At 43.4% G+C, this 22,266-nt stretch overlaps 1 protein-coding gene across 3 annotated transcripts; it reads left to right on the top strand.

Moving 5' to 3' along the window:
- Positions 1–456: 456 nt before the first annotated feature.
- Positions 457–20,619, top strand: LOC306694117 (ras-related protein Rap-1A-like). 3 transcript variants are annotated; one of them, XM_079156834.1, is made up of 8 exons: positions 457–526; positions 6,647–6,735; positions 7,626–7,694; positions 7,959–8,015; positions 8,618–8,758; positions 12,815–12,958; positions 13,208–13,344; positions 19,222–20,619. In XM_079156834.1, the coding sequence occupies exons 2-7, from the start codon at positions 6,679–6,681 to the stop codon at positions 13,295–13,297; spliced, it is 558 nt and encodes a 185-aa protein (XP_079012960.1). In that variant the 5' UTR covers positions 457–526; positions 6,647–6,678; the 3' UTR covers positions 13,298–13,344; positions 19,222–20,619. The 3 variants fall into 3 exon arrangements, with proteins under 3 accessions (XP_079012960.1, XP_079012961.1, XP_079012962.1); XM_079156835.1 differs by having other exon boundaries at positions 501–526; positions 6,642–6,735; XM_079156836.1 differs by lacking the exon at positions 457–526 and adding an exon at positions 3,181–3,207.
- Positions 20,620–22,266: the final 1,647 nt, after the last annotated feature.

Below are 22,266 nucleotides of genomic sequence, written 5' to 3'. Positions count from 1 at the left end.
AAAGGTGTGTATGTGTGAAACTTGAAATTGACTATAAAGTTGCTTCTGACTTGTGACTTGCCCTAAAGGACTCTGACAATACTTGAGACTAGATTTTGACATCTTGGACAGAAATACTTATAACAGCTGAACTCATGGAGTTTGTCATCTTAAACATCATGGACAATGCAACAATGATGAGTGATATCACTTTACACACAAAAATACTTTCATCATTTAGTATTTATTGCATTTTACAAGGAGTGAAGTAACTCATCCTTCAAGAATGTAAAATGTTTAAATAAAACACCTGAAAGAAATGTGTTTGCAAAACATTAGAAAGAGTGAATAAAAGCAGTTTGTGTGTGTTTACACTCGTCGTTACTGTGCAGCCCCGTTATCATGCAAATGATGCGGGACGAGTGGCCCATGTGTCATGCCCTTTTAAGAAAAATGAGAAATAGTCGGGAGTGACGTCTGCTGCGCACAGAGAGGCCGGAGGCAGACTGACACTTGCGGAGCGGCGAAAGACAGCGAGCGAGAAACGGTGAGTGGAAACGCCGAACTTTACTACATGCTAAACGCGGTCAAATAAGTCATTTGCGTGGGAGCACGTCGCGTCGACACACGCGGTATAGTAAGTAGACACAGCAGGGTGCACGGCTCGTGTTAAATGTGTCGGATAAATGAGGAGAATTGTCCGCAAGTACAAAACGGAGTGTGCACTCCCATTTTTAGTCAAGGCCGGGCGGAAGGGCAGGTATACGCTAGCAGTCGAGTCTTTCCCGAGAAAATACACCGTGGTGTGGGTTGATTTTTTAAACCTGCCACGCCCGGGGGACGTGTGAGCGGTGAATGCGCTTGATTGCGGCGTGTTTGTGACAACCTAGCTGTGTTTTGAATGTACGCCGAGGAGAGGAATGTGTCGCCTAGCTAGCTCGCTAGCTAACGAGCTGTAGCTAACGTTAGCGGTGTTGAAGTGTCGGCGGCCGCAGTCAAAGCTAGCTAGTTAGCGGCATTTTGCTAACAAGCTTTGGTTGCGGGATTTAGTGCAGTTGCTGGTTTGAAACTAGATTGCTTGTGAACAGATGCTGGTCTCGGTTCCCTGGGTTATAGATTATGTTATTTTCGTATTAATCTGTAAACTGGTTTGTGATTTGAACGTAATTTGATTGATGTTATGGAAGCTACGGGTGTAATAATCACGCATCGACGGCGTGTTGGTTACTGCTCTGTGGTGTAGTCACTGCCACAGATTGCAGGGACTTAGCATGACCTGGAGTGATAAGCACATGCTTACTGCCGTAAGCAAATTAGGTAGATTCACAGTGAGATAGCCCAACAGCTCAAATGACTTTCTCTTGTCTGGGGCCAAGCTTTGTGCCAGCCTGTTGCAGGATATTTCTGCTGGTGTGAAACGGGAAAGGTGTGTACTCCCATCCTCAAACTATAAACACTCAGCACCTCTGCTTTATTTATAGCAGAATATCACAGTTTCCAAGTGAAGTAGACATTTTTCTTTTTCACCCCGTGTTCACTGAAATGAGCCTCACCCTGAAGATCCCCTAATCTCCCCCACAGCCCAGGTTTGATGAAGAGATACACAGGCTGTAAAAGCCACTTCCTCCCCCCTCTGTTAGCAAGCCTTCTGTCTGGAGTCTTGAACAGGAACAGAGACTGGAAGAGGCTATTTTAGTAGGTAGCTACTCCTTTTCCAGCCTATCAGCATGAAGCCTTTCTTGCACTCTGGAAAGAGGATGTGGTTACAGGTCAGGGCCCCAGCGACACAGATGTATTCTGCTGATGGTGTGTTGTCAGTTACAGATCTTTGTCATAATTAAGTCACAGCGGAGTTTTGTGTGCCTGGCTGCAGTTTTGTTCTGACTCACAGATGGCATTCGGGGGTTGTAGTGGACCTCAAAAGAGATGCGAGTACTATGCAACGAGATAACGGGAGTTTCAGAGAAGATTGTGCAGGAAGTTTGACACGGTCTTCTTCAGTGAGACGAGGTTAACATCAGAAGCATCCTCGTTACTCATAGGTCTTGTCTATCTGTTAAAGTTTGTTTTTCCCACGTGAAGGTTAGCTCTAATAAGAAACGTCCTGTGAAAAGCCTTTACTTGTTTAAGCTCAGGGGTAACGTTTTATTTTACAGGCTCGTAAATTCCTAATTTACTAGGAAGTTTCCTAGAAAGAACTATATAATTTGGTACTAATTAGAGGCAGGGTTCACTTGGTATACTCTTCATTACTTCCAAATAACTGCTAAGATATTGTTGTAGTTTGGGCACAGCAGGTCAGCTGAACGTGCAAAAAATTGCAATTTTGACGACGGGCAATCATGCAGTTTAGCATATGAAGACTAACGTTTCCAATAAGATAAATTCAATAATACATTTCAACTTGCGTAGAAGTGGAGCTGTACTTTTAGGGAAATTCCTCTAGATTTCAACATCTGTTTTTAAACTCAACACAACTTGCTTAACGGACCCTTTTTCTACCCCTATAATTAGCACTATATAACACAGTTCTTTCCAAGACATTTTCAAAACACTATTAGGGTAACAGTGAAAAGGTTAGCTGTAAAATGAAGGGCCCTTTCCATGAGCGTTTATCTGCTGTCAGTAGTTTCAGGGTTATTCCCCTAACGCTAGTGGGTTTCTTATGCTAAGCTCAGTGTGAACGAGTGATGTGAACTGTGGTTGTGGTGGAGGTAATGAGTAACCCGGAGCTCATCAATATAAAAAAAACACAACACTCTGCCAGAACAACTATTATCTCACCCTGTGTTTTTTTTTCTACCCTTAAACCTCAAGGGGTTATACATTTGTTCCCCGGTGTAGCTCCTGTAATTGTCGTGTGGGTTAGCAAGCAAAAAAAATAAGAACATGACACATGTCGGTATCATGCTGCTAGCTTAACCAACGGATGTGTGCATGTTCACCATCCGCACTGGGTGGACGATACAGAGGGCAGCTGTCAATCATACCGCCCTGCTGAGTCAGCCTCTTTGACAGCCTCATCGCTGTCGGATTCGCCCCACCACACCAGGAAGTTTTGCATCCCGGATTTTGTAGTTTAGCTGTGAAGCCTTCTGCTCTCTAATTTCTGTTTCCTCAAGTTTGAGACGTAGCTTTATCCAGACACGTTCGCTGCATATTCTTGCTAGCAGCGGCACCTCGTCCAAGTTCCAGCCCTAGATGGATGCATACTTTTGGATGTAGAGGGTGAGTGATGCAGTGATGTCATGGCGGAGCATGTTTTCTGTGGCATGTGGCTTCCCCTCGCTCCTTATTTGCTGGGGTTACTACGAGAGCAGAGGGACAGCAGCCGCAGTGTGTTTGTTTTGTGGGGAATGACGGTGTGTAACTTAGGGCAATGGAAAGCGAGAGAGGTTTGATTTTTTAAAGGCAGATGTCCTTAAATGGCCTTGTGTTTGTGTGCGTCGTGAGTGTGTTGACAGGCGTTTGAGAGAGAGCAGCGTTGTGTGTAGTTTTCCTGGTATGAAAGTTTGTAGAAAAGCTGTCGAAGCAAGAGCATTATTTCAGCCTTTTTGTAAAAAAAAAATACTTGTTAGGAGTGGGAAGCTGAAAAAGAACGGAGTTAAAATTAGACTGGTTTGTTCACGCATTGAATTAGAAGCGTGATTTGTTTTAGCGTTGATTAGTAATATCATTTGAGTTGGGGAGAGTGGCATTTGTGTCTTGGCAGGCTTTAAGAGCAACCACTTTGCCATTCTCCACAACATGAATCAGCACACGCTTGCTGAGAATTGTCGTCCGTCACTCCTACTCGAAGCTCAGTAAGACATACTTGCAAGTCTTTTCAAGTGGAAGCATTTTTACTTCAAAACAAAATTACTTTATTCGTATGCAAAAGTTGAGCTTCACAGTCTGCTTTCCAGCACATCACCTGCTAATCGACATACAGGGGATGGCAGTTATGTAAAAAATAGTACAAGGTTCATTCGTTGTCATGGTTCAACAGGGTTGTGCAACAAAATGCAGTTCTTAGTCCCATTTTGCTACATAAAGACACACAATAACCAAATTATAATATATGTAGCTCTGGTAGTTTGTTAGCTGATACGTCTGTAACGCTTGCCAGGCGGCAGCAGGGTGAACGGGCTTTGGCCGAGGTGGGTGTTGTCTTTTTATGTCCTTTGGGCTCTTCGCAGGCACCTCTTGTCACCAATATCACTGATGCTCAGTAGATGGGTACCAATGATGTTCTGGGCGGTTTTAATCACCCGCTGTAGAGAGCTACGTAGTATTGCCCCATACCAGTTTGTAATGTCTTCAGTCAGGAGGACTAATGTTCATTTTTAAAAATCAGTATTACTGTAGAACGTGTGAGGATCTGGAATAGATCCTCACTTTCATGTTGTGGAAGTGACTGTTTCCAACCATTTTTTCATGTTGCCATTTTTGCTTTGGTAATCACCCACAACTGATGAAAGTAAAACACAAACCTAAAAAACATTGACCACACAATGCTTTTGTATTTTCTTTGTTTTGAAAATGGCATGTGGCTTCTACAGTATTTGTTGTAAATATAAAAAATGTAAAAGTTAAATGAAAAGGTAATAAATAAATCCTGCAAATATCTTTCTAATCAGAACTTTTATTCCATTTTTTTCTTTACTTTCCTTTTTAATTTCTTTTTCATAAATGGATACATCCTTTATTTTCATCTTTAGTGAAGTGAACAACATACCCGTGTAGCAGGAAGCAAAACCACTTTTTGATGTGTAGCATTTCATATGGCGGCAGTCTGCCTCCTCTAACACCTATTTCTGTTTTTAAAATATTCAAATAATATGCCTTAAACACATCTCAGTTTTGCTCATCCTTGGAGGATTTGACAGTTAACATTTGACAGAGTAGACGTCCTCTAAAACATCTGTAGTAGTCCCATAATAATCTCAGTTACCGTCACAGAGCGGGTTCCTGCTGGGGTCAGTCCACACAGGAACCATAGCTGACATGTGAGGCCTAGTCTACATCTAAGTGTGACATTGTCTGTATGACATTGTATGTGCGTGCAGTTGACTCTAGTTGCGTGTTTACATTAGTGCAGCAGGGACTGTTTGAGACGGCACTCGTGCAGCCCTGCTCTTTTTCCTTTTTTCCTTCCAATGGCTCCTCCCTGATCGTGCAAGGAGAACTTCTCTTTGTGTGTAGAGGATTACCGAGTATGAATTATTCACAGTCCAGGCTTTATATCCCACATGGCCACTGCTTGTGTTTGAAGTTGGAGGTCCTTGGTTCCTTTGTCCACCCCTCTGAGTATTTAGACGGAGTGTGCTCTAAAAAGAACAGTGTAGGAGGCGATCAGCTGCTTCCCAGAATGGCCGCCTATTAGCCATTTAATGGTTTGCATAAAGGGTTGGTTTATCAAGAGAGGCTATACGTTCTCCCTTGAGACCCGATTTCAACTTGAAGCCACTTACTGATTATTTTTGCACAACCTTGATGCCAACATGCTGCACTTTTCAACCCACGACCGAAAAGTTCTATACTCTGGTTTGGGGGTCGATGGCTTTGATGTGCAGTCGAATAAATCAGTAACGTGGCAGCCTAAATGTGGTACAGTTAAGCACAAGGATGGTGATTGACATTTACTGTAGCTCCCATAATGATGGCGTCACCTTACCCAAGTCCACATTGTGATGTAGTATTACACTCTAATCTTCATTTTCAGTGCAGGAACAGGTGCTGACAATGGGGAGAAGTTCAATTCTTCACATGTATTGAAGTAGGGTTTCAACAAATTATTTTTATTTCAGATTAGTCCGATAATTATTTTCTTGAGTAGTCATTTGGTCCATAAAAAGTCACAAAATTGTGACCTCTTCAGATGTCTCGATTTGTCCGACTGGCAGTAAAAAAACAAAACAGATATTCAGTTAACAGTCGTAGAAGGAAGGAACCCTGACGATGTTTACATTTGAGACGCTGGAAACGGAGAGTTTTGGCACTTCTTTTCTTAAAGACCCTGAAAGTTTGCAAAGAATCCGAAATCCCCCAGTTCACCCAGCCACAGCCCTCAGAGCAGTCGTCTCTCTGAAGCCCCACACACAGTGACCCAGTTGGCTAACCCAACTGACTTTACGCCACAATGTGTGCCAACGATTCAAAGCCTCTGCATCCCCGTCGAATATCCCCCTCCACTCAGCTATTTTCTTTCGTCAGTTGAAAACTGACAATAGTTTTCTGTTTTACAATTCCAAGAATGAGTGAGTGACTAAAACATCTGACAGCAGGGTGTGTTTTGTTGTGTGAAGGCCAGATGATTGTGTCATGAGGAGGCATATCTGCCAGATCCATGTATCCTCATCATCTCCCCTTCAGTTCCCCCTCCACTCACACACACACCACAGCTGGTTTGTGTTAGAGAGGGGTCACATACTCCTCACCTCCTCCACCCTGAAGCAGCTCCACTTATGGGTGTTCCCTCCATTGTTGTGCTGCTTCTTGTCCATAACCTCCAGGAATGACTAGAATCCTTCCTTCTTAGTGTGGAAAGACTCACACACCAGGCTGGGAAAACTACTTTGTTTTGCTTCAAAAGTTGGATCTTGTTGGTTTTGTTTTTGTTAATCTACTTTTGCACCTTACTCATTTTGTCTCTCCCATTTTGCCTTTCTCCATTTGTCCAGTGCAGACTGTTGGGCTGTCCGGTGAAGCAAACCCGCCATGCGTGAATACAAGCTAGTGGTGTTAGGCTCTGGAGGTGTGGGCAAGTCCGCTCTGGTGAGTATTCACTCCTGAACCCCCCCCCCCCCTCCCACACACACACACACATATACACACACACACTCTTCTGCAGTGTGTGTTTCATTAACACGTTGTCGCACCGTCACTTTAACTGCAGAAAGAATATGTTTTGCTTCATGTTGCAAAATAATTAAAAGGCATTTTTGTCACATTGAGCCACAACGCCACAGACGAAACTGTTTCCTCATTTTGTAAGTTCTGGGCTTTTGTTATAACAACTTATTTATAGATAGGTAGCTTGTGTTCAGGTCTACCATCCTGTAGTCCAGTGCTTTACAGTACACTTCCTGCAAAACATTAGCATTTGTGCTGCAGGCCTATCTGTGTCTGTAGTTCTCATCCATTTGTCACGGACTGACTGATATGCCAATTCTAGGCATGCCGTTGGTTCTAGATATGGATATTTTCACCATTTGGATGAAGAACAAACTCAAAATCCTGAACTTGTATGCATCCTCTTGTCGTTTCAAGATTGTGAGGAGACCGTAAATGTCTGTGAAATGTTGCGTACCCTGCTTAGCTAACCTCAACCAGGTGTCGGAGTTAATCCCTCAAACTGGCCGGCTGACATGCTTTGAGCGTAAGACATTATCAGGTGAACTCGCTCTACCCCTAACGTAAACCTACCATTAAGCACAGGGCTTCATGTAGCACACTCCTAACGTAGACCTCTTTTATTTAAATGTATGCGTCGCATGTCTATAAGATTAATCAGACTTTTTTTTCTTGCATCCTGCCTGGCCGTGAACATCCTCTCCTTCAGAGCCCTGCCACAGCGAGGACACTTGTTACTCTGGATGTTTTGTTCCTGTTGCTGGCAGGTCACATTGATCTGACGTTTGCTCGCTCTGTGTCTTCTCTTGCAGACAGTTCAGTTTGTACAGGGAATCTTTGTGGAAAAATATGACCCGACAATAGAAGACTCGTACAGAAAGGTGAGCGGGGGGGGGAAGAGAATGAGCTGATTGTTAGCAGCTGCTTTGCAGGTTCACGTCATGATATTATTTTTTTCCTCATCGGACTCCCTTCGTCTCCATTTTTCTGTCCCTCCTTTTTTATATTCTTTGCTTTTGTATTATTATCTCTTGCTTCTATCACATCTGTGTTGGATTTTGTTCTATGTAGTAGTTTAGATTTGGAATATTATGTCTCATTTAAAATAATTCACATTATCTGTTTTTACCTTTTTTCTCTTACAGCAAGTGGAGGTAGATGGGCAGCAATGTATGCTTGAAATTCTCGACACAGCAGGCACAGTAAGTGAACTCTATGCCCCTGACTTCTCTGTTGATACCCTGTTTTACTGTGAATAAGGATCCCAGAGTCACTGTCTCTTACATTCCTCTTTCTTTTAAGGGATCAGTAACAGAATCCTTAACATTTCATATGTTCAAAACTTTGGCATGTTGACATTTATCCTCACAGCATGGCTGTTCATGTAGGAATAGCTCTTTCTTTTTGTCCAGCACAATCGTGTGTGTGTGTGTGTGTGTGTGTGTGTGTGTGTGTGTGTGTGTGTGTGTGTGTGGTAATTTTATGTATGTTGATGGTGCAGAAGCAGCATCATGTTCATGCTCGTTTCCTGTGGAAACTGAGGGCGATGGTAGTAGATGGTAGTAGGTGGTAGTAGGTACAACGGTGTGACTGTGCTGTGGAAAGACTCAACAGAGATGCAGCACGTCCACTGCAGAACGTCTGTCACTATATGTACTGAATCTCAGAACCAGTCACAACATTGTGATTTCCTGTTAGATGTTGGACTTTTACAATAAATATTCAAGAGTTTTTACAAAAATGCCAGAGAACTTGTGACTGCGCTCACGGCCCGTCTTCCCTCTTCCCGTTCGCCGCTGTGTAGGAGCAGTTCACAGCGATGAGGGACTTGTACATGAAGAACGGCCAAGGCTTCGCCCTGGTATACTCCATCACAGCACAGTCCACCTTCAACGACCTGCAGGACCTGAGAGAACAGATCCTACGAGTAAAGGACACAGAGGATGTAAGTACAGCTTGCATCAACTCGTCCACATCTTCAGAGAACCTTTTTCTCATTTCATTTTCACTTTTTCTTGTGGTAGAAACACAGAGAGTGGAAAACAGTGCAGATATGTTCCAGGCTCCACACTTCTGTATTCTCAGCCGCCTACATTGTTCGCCATCTGATTGCACTGTTGCCACGGTTACCATTTTAACACTGTAATCGTCTTATGCCGGTGTTTGCACATTTCTATTACCTCGACATAATGCGCAGGGTGTCGTGGTGTCATTTGCTCTGTTGTCTGTGTAGTGAAAACAATGAGAGGGCTCTTACTGCTTTTTTTTTTTTGTACGTAGCCTAGCATAAGATTAGCATCACGGAGGTCCCTCTGTGGTTCGATCGCTTCATCTGTGTTTAACATGGACACAGAGCCAGAGTCCAGTAAAAGAAGGGGGGACTGTCTTTGTCTCACAAGTGGATGTTCAACCCTTAATCTTGCTTTTTCGCACCCATATGATGTGGTTTTCTGCTCCAAGATCTGTAGCAGAGGAAATTAAAAAAAAGCATGCGTCATGTCATTATTGTGCTGTTAGTTGGAAGCACACTTCTACTTTACTGAATCTCTTTTGGATTGTGAGGCTGTAGAGTGAGTAAGCCCTCCATCCCCTCTCTGGTGGGGCAGATAGTGCGTCAGCAGGATCTCAGATGCCCTTTTTTGGTGATTTCTGGAGGGAACGAATGTTACCATAACCCTCAAACTCTCGCTCCCTCTTTCCTTCTCTCGCTCTCTCCCTCTCAACCATCTCTGCAGCCTGGGGCTGAAGTTTTACACCACTCTTTTCTGTGCATCTTTCCTGCTCCCTTTCCTCTGTATCTAGTCGTGTCCCCCCCCCCCCCCCCCCCCCTCCTCTTCGCTATGGCCTTCGTCGTGGTCTCACTGTGGTCTGGCACTCTGCGGGTGATTGGACTGTCTGCGATGAAAGGAAAGCCTGAGCCCATCAGAAAACACACCGGATTGTGAGGCTGTGGAACATCATTAGAGGCTACGTGGTTAGGGAACTGAGGTTAGCCTCAGGCTAACAGATGGATTGCAGGATCAGCGGCTCCTCAACTTGCAAGAAAACCGTTGATGTCCTTTTCTTGTGTGTTCCCTCTGAATATTTCCCCAGTTTGTGGTTATCCGAGTGGTACGGCCACTCCGTCGGCTATCAGTCCGCTGGTGATTTATCCCTTCACCTATGATGGCTGTGACATCTGTTTATCTCTCCTCGCCCCTTGCAGGAACACACGACCAAAGGAAACGCTTCACGTGTTTTCTTTCTTTCTTTCTTTCTTTTTTTTTTTCATCCAAGAGGGCCGGTTTCTTATTAGGAGAAAGCTTTCATGCTATTGCTAACGCAGACCTTCTAGCTGCTGCTGCAGCTGTTCTCGTTCTCAGCTCTTGCACGCACCATTTACTGCAAAGCTGGCAAAATGTACAGACGCACTTGATATTGCCAAGCTCAATTAACAAGCCTTTTAAAATGACCGTACATTGATCGCAGTAGGGCCAAATTCCATCTCCTTAAATAAGTCATTAAGAGAGGAGAATAAAGTGAATGAGTATATGAAAAGCTCACTTCCTTCCACAGTTCTTACGTAAGAGAGGTCTTATGACTTTTCTGGGCCGTCTCTGCTTGTGTGACTCCGATGGTGCTAATGCCTGACTCCATGCTTGTGACTCACTCCTCCATTTGCAACGACTGGCTCCATTAATTTAAGCTGCTCCATGCTCCCCTGTTCTGGGTTCCCCACAATCCGATCATGCCATCGTGGGCGGGACAGGACCTGTCTGTAGCATGTTAACAGCGTCTGAACGGATTCTCTGTGGGCTGCGTGGAGTCTTCCCCCAAGTAGGCTAATGCTGCCTTGTGTGCTGCTGACACTGAACATTTTTGGCTTCCCTGCATACCTCCATCCTACCATCCGCTCTCTCTCGCCATCCTTTTCATCCCAGCTTGGCTCACAGTTTGTGTTAGGAGGGCATACCGCTGGTTCTCCCAGGACCCCTGGGAGAAATGTCCTTCAGCAGTCCAGTGCGAGGGCTTGTTTGGATATCAAACATCAAGCATCAACCTCCACGGGGTTAATCTAAACATTGCAGTTTCCTGTCGTCTGCCCCACAGCCCAGAGAGAGGGAGGGAGAGAGGGAGAAGTGAAAAACGGAGCCTGGAACAGTCATACTATGCCTTCAAAAGTATTACCTTTGGCCGTACCGCTGTCAAACAACCTCTGAAGAGACTTGGGAGAAGGTCTCAGGTTTGAGCAAGCTAGCACATGTCGGGGTACTACCACGTTGCTTACAAATATCCAGTTTTTCCAGATCCACAAGACACATTTGGGTGCAGTTTGTGAACCAGGAGAAGGGAGCGAAGGCAGGATTTCCCATGCATGGATTTATTTGTTGCCGTCCCCACCACAAATAGATTTCCCCCAGCTGATATATTATTGGCGCCTGTTCTGCTGCCTGGAACATTTTCCACTAGTTGATTATGTCTCGTGCTTATTAGGCTGCACCACAAACACAAATATCCTGGGAACCCCTGGAAAACCGAGACAAAATGCTGAACTCTTCCTCAAACTTGAGCCTAGAGCCTTACTCTGTTGTCATATAGGTATAGTAAAGTTCAAGCGCTGAATGAACGCCATATGCATACGCACATACATACAGTCTCGCACTATCGTGTAATTCCAGAGAGCAGCCAGAGCGTGGAAAACATTCAGGAAGGAAAGCGATGTTATCCCGGCTGGGCGGGGCTGCCATGACTTCCTCCGGGCCAGCGTGCTCCCTAGATAGACGGTCAGGAAACAGCAGGCAGGATGAGACGCATCCCGACACCCTGACCGCCTGTGACAGTCGGGGCTGAAGTTTTGCCCAGATTATTCTCTCTTCCTCAGAGTTTTTTATTTTTTGACCTTGGTTAAAAACGGCTGATTTGAGGCACAAAAGAAGAAGTGTTGGGTATTTTTGGGGGATTTCAAACCCAGATCCACTTCATGTCGGTGGTTGTGTTCTCAGTTTAGGCTTTCCTTTTTTATAAAGAAACAAAAGTAACAGGAACTGCATTAATTGTGAGTTCATATTGATTCTTTAATCTCTTTTGTCAGCGTTGTGTAACCTAATTAATTTTTCTTCTGCCGTCCCACGGGGAAGGATTGATTTCCATGATTGTCTTTGTGACTCTTTAATCCAGGCTTTAGATTTAAATGAATGGACTACTTGGCTGTTAATAAACATGTGTCCACATGTGGACCCTCACAGACTTTAATGTCACCAGTGTGCCCAGTACAGATCTTGAGAAGAGCTGTGCCTATAAGGTTAGATTTGTTCTTTCAAGGGAAGACATTTCTTCATCACACATACTGATGATCGTATGTAGAGGCATACGAAGATGAATGCCACTCAAAGCTTTGTCGCTTTATTTAAATCTGTTTCCATCACTTACTGCACATTGTCTTTGATGCACCGCCTCGCTATATTCAGGCTTTATGTAGTAATCTTGGCATTCTTCTCATTTTTAAATGCACTCTTTGAATCCAAACATGCATCTTTATGCGTTACCAAAGTTAGAATCATTTTGTTAAAAGGAAAAAAAAAACGTTTTTCATGACTTCATCTCAAAAGTATAATTTTTACACTTTGTAAATGGTATCTTGCAATACCTATTTCACTTTCTGCTCAAACCCCTCTACTTTTCTCCATTCTCCTTTCTATTGTCTTATTTTGAATTCTCTTTTACCAAATATTCCTCTGTACTTGCTTCTCTCCTTTTTACTCTATTTATTTGTATGGGCTTACTTGTGAACCTTTGGGCGTAACCACTCAAAATAAATGTAACACATCTGTTTTAATTAAACTTTTTTTCCCCCCCCATAGCTTCCAATCTGTAGTATTTATTTATTTATTTATTGATTGATGTATTCGTTTGAGCACAATCTTAAACAACTTGAATACTTTAGAAGAGAGAATGCTACGTTTTCATTTCATGTATGAAGTGAAGTTTATTTAGTAAAGGGATCCCTACTCTTCGTCCTCAGGTGCCGATGATCCTGGTGGGGAACAAGTGCGACTTGGAGGATGAGCGTGTGGTGGGGAAGGAGCAGGGCCAGAACCTGGCCAGACAGTGGAACCACTGTGCCTTTTTAGAGTCCTCTGCTAAGTCAAAGATCAACGTCCTCGATGTGAGTACAAACACACCACTGGTGGTTTTAAACAACTTGTAATATTACATTCATCTCTGAGTTTTATTCTTGTGCTAACAAAGACCGGTAGGATTATACCTGCTACTCGGTGCTACACCCCTTAATGTCAATGTGTGTAAACGTCTGCATCAAAAGTTCCCACAGTGTGTAAAGTTGTTCCTTGTATGAAAGAGATTTTATCACTCTATTTACTCACCGACACTTTTCTCTTTGTCACGTCATTCCTAGATCTTCTACGACCTGGTCAGACAGATAAATAGGAAAACGCCAGTGGAAAAGAAGAAGGCGAAAAAGAAATCCAACTGTGTGCTGCTTTAAAGACCCTCCCCCCTCCTCCTCCAGCCCCTGCAGCAGCTCTGAGCCAGGTGTGTGTGTCTAAAAGCAGCTCACCTATTCATGAGGTCATCATGCATAGGCAGGCTGTCGGGTTAATTACCGTTGCATAATAACGTTGATCTTTCTACGTCATCTCAGATGATGCTGCTCACATCAGTGGTTGTTAATCATTCATCACAGTCTATTGTGGCTTTGTTTGCCTGCAGTGAAATGAATCTGTGTAGCCTGGTATTACATTGTGTCATCAGTGGTTACCGTCCCGTCTCAGGCTCAAACTTTCACCAGGTACTGGGAACCTTGTGAGGAACTCATTGAGTTTTGACTGCAGGGACCAGGGTCTGAATTCACATTTTACCCCGAAAAACGTATTTCTTTGTTTGATAACATTAAAGGAAAGTTGGGCTTTGCTGTCCGATTCCCAACTCATTTAAAAAAAAAAAAAAAAGACTTATTGTTCGAGCGAGCCAAGCAGGCAAGTGGTAGAAGAGACGGACAGCGTGGCGGTGTTGTGAGCAAAAGACAAAAACAACCAAAAAAACTTTCACGGCTGTCGTTTAAAACCCAGATAAATAACCTTAAAACTCAAAAGATGAGGCGGAGTGTTTCCCCCTGCGACCACCAGCAGCCCTCGCCCTGTGGCGTGTTGCTTTTCATACGTCAGCGGACGAATATGCCTAATCTTCACTGGTCCTTAGACCGTTACGGTAACGCAGACAACAATCGGCTGAAGGAACCAGATAGTTCCTTAGACTAAAATTGCCAGGAACCTCTTGGTGGAAAAGCAGCTTAAGAAGGACTTGAGCACATATGTGAAAAAAGAGACGGAGCAACAGATGGTGTAAGTGGGAAATATTGACTTTATTCCTAATGAACTGACCTCGTTTTAACACTCGACCTGGTTTCATCTAACTCAGGGGTGTCAAACATACAGCCCGCGGGCCGGATCCGGCCCGCCACGTCATTTTATGTGGCCCGCGAATCTACCAGCAAAAAAAAAAAAAAAAACGGAAATCGCGCACGGCGGAGCTCCTCCCCGATCCGCGCGCACACACCTCCACCAGCGTATGTGGCAGCAGCAGCCCCCCCCCCCCCCCCGCGCGCCGACAACCGGCCCTTTGGGGGCAACCATGATGCCGATGCGGCCCCAGAGCAACAATGAGTTTGACACCCCTGATCTAACTGGACCCAGTATATGTTAAGTGTTTTTAGTGTTGCAGTTATTTCAGTGCAACTTACTGGCAATGAACAGTGTAATCTTAGTCTATTCTGGGACGATGAACATGTAGTTATTGTTCATAGAGGAACTATTCCATGTGACAGATCAGACGCCTTTTTTTATAGCTTGCATGTGTGGGACATGTCTTGTCACTTTTTCTAAAAATGACTTCAGATGTCATTCCTTTGATGCTGATCAGTTACAGATCCAAGTAACGTTTCGGGGCAACATCCCGTGAGTCGGCCTTCAAAAGTGTGAAGTGCTTTCATTTGCAATTTTTTACTTCTTCGTTGCTGTTGAGTGAGTCACTGTGTGACGGCTGGATTTAAATGTGGACCTCAGCAGACTGCAACAGCTGGTAAAGTCTGAGGAAATACGGATCTGTCATCAGCTTGTTTCTCAGGAAAACTAGAATCGCTTCTTCATTTTTTAATTTCAGTGTTTTTTTTTACATCTTGGCCTGTTGGTTGTAATGAGGAAGTCTGAAAAAAGCCTCGCTCCTTAAACGAGGCTGCTGATTCCCGTCAAGCCTTCTAAACGGATCAGTTTTAGTCCGGCCTTGACTGAATTTACTGTATGTGATGCAATAATTCACCTTCATCCGTACTAGGTGATGGATTGCAGCCTGACGGGACATAAGAGCTCCGATCAATGCAGCCCTTTCTGTAAGCATCGGTAGTTGCATTTCTTTTCACTCTGCTGTAATTGTACGGACATTTTTCTACAATTGTCCTAAATATGCATTTTAATTCGGCTACAGGTTGGCAATTTAAACGAGAACTTCTGTCATGATACAGAAACGTCTGTGCTACATTTGAATCCCGTTATTTATCCTAATCTTCTGGAGAATTCAGCTGAGAAACAGTTTTAAATAAATGAAAAACTATTTGTGTATTCGCTTAGTGTTTCGGATCAGACCCAACATGTAATGGGTTCCCACCTGGCCCATGCTTCACACTTCCACCTTTCAAAAGTCATGAAAATCGGGCCGGCAGTTTTTATGTGATCCTGCGGACAAACAAAGAATCCAATCTGAAAACATAACCTCCTTGGCGCAGGTGACAGTTTACTATTTCCTAACTTAAATACCTGATCAAATCAAGGAACCTCATCACATTGGTTCCTATAATGCCTCAATTACCATAACTCATATTAATTTGTAATAGTGATTAACACACAGAAATGGCAAATGCACAGTCACCCGGTATGAGCGGTGAGTGCATAATCCCAGCAGGAGACGTTTTTAGTGCTGTTCGCATTAACCAAAAACCCACTGTAGGTCGGAGGTCACTATGAGCTCCTGATAAGAGTCAACCCACCGCTCGCCCACTTAGAAAGTCCCGGTAAGAATGTTTCCACTCTGATGTGGAAAGTTTCCTTTGAAAGATGACTTTAGGTTCAGTCAGTTGAGCAAATCTTGTGAGATCTCATGACGTGTATCCAGCCTCACATGGAGATCACAAAGCTGGGCCTCAGTATTTCCAAACGTTGATGGTATAAGCCTAAAGGGGTCACTTTGCTTGGAAAGAGCTGTTCCCCATGGCCACTCTCAAGGTCAGGGCGAAGAGTCTCCTCGAAGGCATTCATAGAGCGGCACCTGGATGTACGTGGTAAAAGTGAAGGAAGTTGTTGTGTGAGGAATGAAAAAAACGGAGCTGGATGGAAAAGTTTAAGCTTTGCCTGCAAGGGGTGTGATTGTCTGTCAGTGGAAAGTTACTGCTGATGGTACCTCGGTGTAGACGGAAATCTCAGCTCGGTGACTTCTTCATCGGGACACTCGCTGGATCCTCATCGGCAACTAAACAGAGGAACGTCCGTTTCTATTTTTGTCAATTGTGCGGCGCAGTTTTGCTGGTTGACATTTAAAAAAAGAATCTGTGTCCAGTAAATAAAAAGTTTTGCTTTTTAAATATGCCGGGTTCTTGTAAGATGTCCCGTGTTGCACTAGTGACGATTCTATGGGATCAGCTCGCTTGGAACCTCGACCGAGGTTGGTACCAAGAAGAGAACCGGGTACTCTCCGCAACCTTTTCTAATGGGGAAACCAAAAACACAGAGCTGAGTAGAGCTGTGCCGTACCATGCATCCTCAACTCGTAGTTGTCCCGTATTTGTTGATTGTACAGGAGCCTCTGCGCCTTTTATGAATCCTTCTGCTTTGTACACCTACTGCTTCTGATCAGTGAGACTAACGTTCTACAGGGTAGCAAGATGAGAAGGGAGCTGGAGGTCTTCACTACAAGCCGTATCTTCTGTGGGCGTCGACCAGACTGACTCGTCCTAGATGACGCTACTTAACCATGTTTAGGGCTGCTGTCCTGTAGCTGACCCCGCTTTTTTTTTATCGGAGTGAACAATTAAGTTCTTTCAGGATTTCAGTATCACATTGTCATAATTACATAATCACTATATTCTCCGCTGACGGCATCAAAACACGGCGCCCTTCTGCTGAACTTCCTGTATTGAGAGCGATTATTGCCTCTGGTGTGATCGCTTCATTCTTCCCATAAAATCTAGCGTCCCTGTAGCATACAGTGCACTTAATATCACAACGGATGAGTAAAGGATTCGACACTAGACCGTGTGATCTTTGTGCGAATATAACTTTGATATGGCGGATAACACTGGATTAGTAAAACAGACGGCACCATTGTGCCCGGCCCAGACATCAGGGTCACTAACCCACCCACTGCGTTCCTCGTCTGAATCCATCTGTGTTGGTCAGTTCGTGGTCCAGTGTGTGTGAGACTGGGGCCTCTGTCAGCCGGCCCTGGGGCGGTGTCTGCCCAGTGAACCAACGCTAATGGGATTGCAGCGCCACTGTTCCACTGCTCACAACACACAAGCTCATACACTGTAAGAGGGGGAGGGGGGGGGGGGGCGGTACAGTGCCAGCCTCGGACAGCACCGAGAGAAAGAGTTAATGGGACGTTTCACTTTCTACAACATGGGCATTTTCCAGTTTGCTGACCTCATGAGCCGCCGGTCTTTGATTTATCCGTCACCGTCTTCGCTGGGACAGAAATTGACTCTGAGCTGAAACCTGATACGATGGTATATTGATTCTTACGGTTCACACTGTCGGTATTTGCAGTTTTGTAGACTTTTTTTTTTTTAAACTTGTATTTTGTAGGACATGCTGGATATAGGCAGTTAAAAAGAAGCAGTTTGTCCTTAATGATCGAAGTGTAACCGTGTATGTAGCAACAGGTTCTGTTCCTCCGTGTTCTCTGCACAGCGTAGAGTCAGATGTGCCCACATGTTGCTTTATCGCCCTCAATGCGAGACTTTGCAGTTAGAGTTGATAGACTTGCTAATTGTCTTTTTAAACTTTGAAATCTCAAAGTTGGATGTTACTCCAGCTGTGAGTTTATTATGTAACTCTCTAACAGACTACACAGTGAGCTCTTTCTCAAAGCAGGAAAAGCACAGGTGAAACCATCGACGTTAGTTCTGGCTGCGTTACCATTCAAGGGCCCCAGATGGGCGTGCCAGTGAGCTGCAGTAGCATGCATAAAGGCATGGCCCCGGAACATTTACTTGGAATGCAGACTGTCTTTTTAATATTGTCAATAACAAATGTGTCTGCTGGGAAAAACCAGTCAACAGACACATACTTCCAGGACTGTTGTCTGTGTTCCCTCAGGCTTTGTTGTTAAAACAGAGGACATTGGGTCAACCCGAAAATAAAGCATTTCCATAAAAGTTAACAACGAATTAATATATGGAATCAGTTTAATTTGTGTGCCGACGACAGCCGTGGATGCAGTCCTTGTGTTTTCTGGTTGTCCGTCTATCCGGTCCGTTCTCATGTCTCAGGAACACCTGGAATGAATTTCTTCAAATTTTACTCAAACGTGGATTCAAGGATGAACCGATTTAGAGTTTGGTGGTCAAAAGGTCACCGTGACCTCACAAACCCTGTGATATCGTCATCGCCCAAGAATTGATGTGCGATGACATTTTGGACAGACGTGGATGTGAACACAACCGCGTGGCAGTAATTCTAGCGGTGTGTCGTTCTCGTCTTTCTGAATCACTGAACTTCTTGTATCTCACTGCTCAATAATTAGTGCACATGTTGATGTGAATATTAGAATCACCCTGAATCTGTATACATGCTGAACCCATCATATCAGGAACTATTTTATGCTGTGGGTATGAGCACAGACCGTGTATCTTTTCATACACCTTTCATCAAATAAGTCCAACATATGGTGGGTGCTTCCTGAAGACCAGGTGTTGGCAGTGGGGGACATTTATGTATTGAACCAAATTCTTCCATTTTTCATCTATAATTCTGTCATATTGATTGTCAATATGATCTATTCTGAACATCTACTTTTTACCTGTTCAAAGGTTTTATTTTTGTGGAGCATTTCCTTATCTGAATCAAGGATCTATGGACAGTGTATATGTGTTCTATGCAGATTGTAAAGCCTCCTGAGACAGATCTGTGATATTGGATAAAATGATCAGGATAAGAAATGGTGTCTTTCTTCCTCAACATCAAAATGTATGTGAATAGTGACCCTGATTTCTGTTTTCTCCTCCCACGTTACACTGCGACGCCTCCTACAGATGTAATGTCATTGACCGGCCACTAGAGGGCTCTCACAGCTGCTCGATGGTGTTTTTGTAAATCCTAACCAGGCTATGAAATGAGGACTTACCACTGTGCTGTCTTACAGAAATGCTGTAATGAAGAACTGTTGCCCTGATTGGAACGTGCCAGCATTCCAACAGCCCCGCCCACCCACCCCCCCCCCCCCCACCCCCCACCCCCCCTCCCTCCATCAGCCATAAAACCGGTGAATCAGCTGACTGACCTGCTCCTATCAAAGACGAGGATGATCTACACCAGAGAGAGAGAGAGAAAGATGGAGAGTAAAGAGAGAGAAAGCAAAGACAGTAAGAGAGGGAGAAGACTCTGGTCTCTCGCCGCCGAGGACCTTCCTCTGTGTCTCAGTTTCAGTGTGAACCCTGAACGGACAGTCTCCATTTTCTGCACCAACAAACACCACAAACTTAAGATGATGATGATGATAAAAGCCTCTGAACGTTTAAAAGAAAAAGTGTCCATGAGCCGCCTACATGGCCAGAGACAGCCCCCTTACTTTCATTTTTTTTTTTTTTTGACAGATTAACAAAAAGATTATAACGGCGTCAAAAGAAGGAAAACAAAGTTAGAACTTGGATTCAGTATTTTTCACCTTTTTCATTATCAATATTGTATTTGAAAGACATGGAAGTTGACCTATTTTTAGTTGTATGATTATAAATATTCTTCTAAAACAAGCATGATAAAATGCATCAGTTATTTAGTGTAGATGTTTTCAAGTGGAAAAGTGAGAATTATTTTATAGCCATACACCTATTCTCCATGCCCGTCATGTCAGTGATGATAGATCAAGGTCTATAATATGTGTTATTATTTTTATTATATATTTTTTTTCTTTGTTCGCCCTGTTGTTCATGGACTTCTCTTCTGCGAATATCTCTCTCTGATGTGACTTAATTTTATACTCAGTCACTGGGATTTCATAGCTCCCATAATATATTCTAACGCCATTTTTTGCATATTAATGCTTCAGAAAAATGGGTCTTTTATAGAAGAAATATGGGGAAAAATAAGGATTGATTTCTATGTCTCTTGAAGCTGAAATATATTATACTAAACCAACTCTAATAATGCTTCTTGTGTTTTTCTGTCAATGATGTTCCAGCTTTTATGGATTATTAAAGTACATTTTAGTACATTTTCATTATATTGGTCAATGTATTTTTGTGAATTAAACTTTTATCCAAAGCAGATTTGACTTATTTGAGAAGAGTGAAATTAAAATGTTGTTTTTATTTGTTTTTTATTAAAGGGTTGGAAACTTCATATGGAACCAACATAGTAATTGTGTGGGGACATAAATTAGCTGTTAAGTATTGTTTCGTCATTATTCAACAGATGCCATAGAGGGGACAGTTTACATTTAATGACCACTGGGTGTCAGTGTTTGAACATAAATGTTTCACACATTCAGAGGGAACTGATTCAAAACCGTCACCCCAACAGTCTGTTATATAATGTGGAACGATGGGACAATAAATCACAATGAAAGTAGTGCTTCGTTGTCGATAGTTCTTTCCAAAAAACCTGTTGGTTTTGTAAAGTTCCCCACCGTGTTAGTGGTGCGCTGTACGCTGAGCCGCACAGCCTGCTTTCATTCTAGTGCCTCACCTGAAAGACAGGATTTTCTGTAATCTTTCACCATTTTGCAGTGCAAAGTAGAAAGCTGTGGGGATTTACAACAATCTGAATAGATGAAAGGTTGAAGGACATTGAATATATTCTGTGATTTGTTTAGTGAAATAACAGCATAGATGTCTTGAATGTTAACTTGAAAAAAGGTAATTCACTTTGTGATGAATTTGAGTTTGAAAACAGCTTAAACTGTTTAGGCTTCACGCTTACTTTAACTCTTGTACATAATCACTTACAAACTTAGGCTTGTGTTTTCAAACCAGGAGACGCAAACGTGATTACAGTTGGACTTTAAACAAGACCGTTTGAAAGGGCACATTATTCCTTTTACAAAGGAAAAGTTGACTTCTTAAGCCGATTTTGCTTTAATTGTATTGTGATATTTTTTTTAAAATCAATTGAGAAACAGTTTATGAAAGATCAAGACTTCAAATGCCTGACAAATAAAGGCACTTCATCTCACGCACATACCATCATACTGTATATATGGTCGCATCAACTCTTCTGTATGTTATATTCTGTTTTTGGCAATCTCAACCAGAAGTTTCTGTTTTGCCAGGAGTCAAAATAACCCGACAGGCTGTGAGCAGGAGCACTTTTTAAAGAGAAACAAAATGCTGCATCACCTAAGCTCCTTATGTCTCCGAGGGGGACGTGTCAAGCGGAGGAGGATGCTAAATGTCTGCTGGTGAGAACGGTGCAGGAGGGATTAGAACGTATGACTCACTTCTTCTTCTTGTTTTTCCTTTTTTTTTTTACTCTTATCACCTACACTGCAGCCTTGATCGGGCCCTTAATCCCTTTAGTGGTTGAGAAGCGAAGTAATACCAAAACACTTTTGCATTCATTATCCTCTCTGTGAAATAATGCCCGCTGTCATCCTCCAGACTCCCCTGGCTTCTGAGGTTTCTTCAGCTCCTCCAGGTCCCCTAGGACGAGCAGCAAGGCTCTTTGGTACCAGGTGGGCTCGAGTCAAATCAAAGCACTCCTGTGATCCTCGCTAGTATGCAGCCACAGGAGCTTGTTCAAAACATGGTTTAATACGCTTAATATTTTACATATCCTTAGTTCAAACTTGGGATATTTTAATGCTACAGCAAATGATAACATTTTAGTGTGCTTCACACTTTGTAGCAACAGCTTCTGTACCTGTTCAAACATGACAACACCCTGATGAACACAGGGAGGTTCATGAGGAAAGCGTTCTGCTGTAGAAGGACCGAAATGTAACATTAGAGTAACTCCCAATGGGACAGAGGCATCGCTGCCGTTTCAAGCGTTCTGTTTCACATTAAAACCACCAGCAGCTGGTGTGTATCAGCTGTCGTTTCCTGACACCTCTACCTTGGTGACGGTTTTAAAGTACAACCGAAAGCTTGATACTCCAACACTGCCTCTGTGCCATTTGGAGTAATTTGACTTTTATTTAGCAGGTTTTATAAACAGTGGATCTCCTGGTTTGACCCCCCCCACCCCATCA

Source organism: Pholis gunnellus, assembly GCF_910591455.1.
Source record: "Pholis gunnellus genome assembly, chromosome: 3".
Taxonomy (NCBI): domain Eukaryota; kingdom Metazoa; phylum Chordata; class Actinopteri; order Perciformes; family Pholidae; genus Pholis; species Pholis gunnellus.
This window is presented reverse-complemented; position numbering and strand designations above follow the sequence as displayed.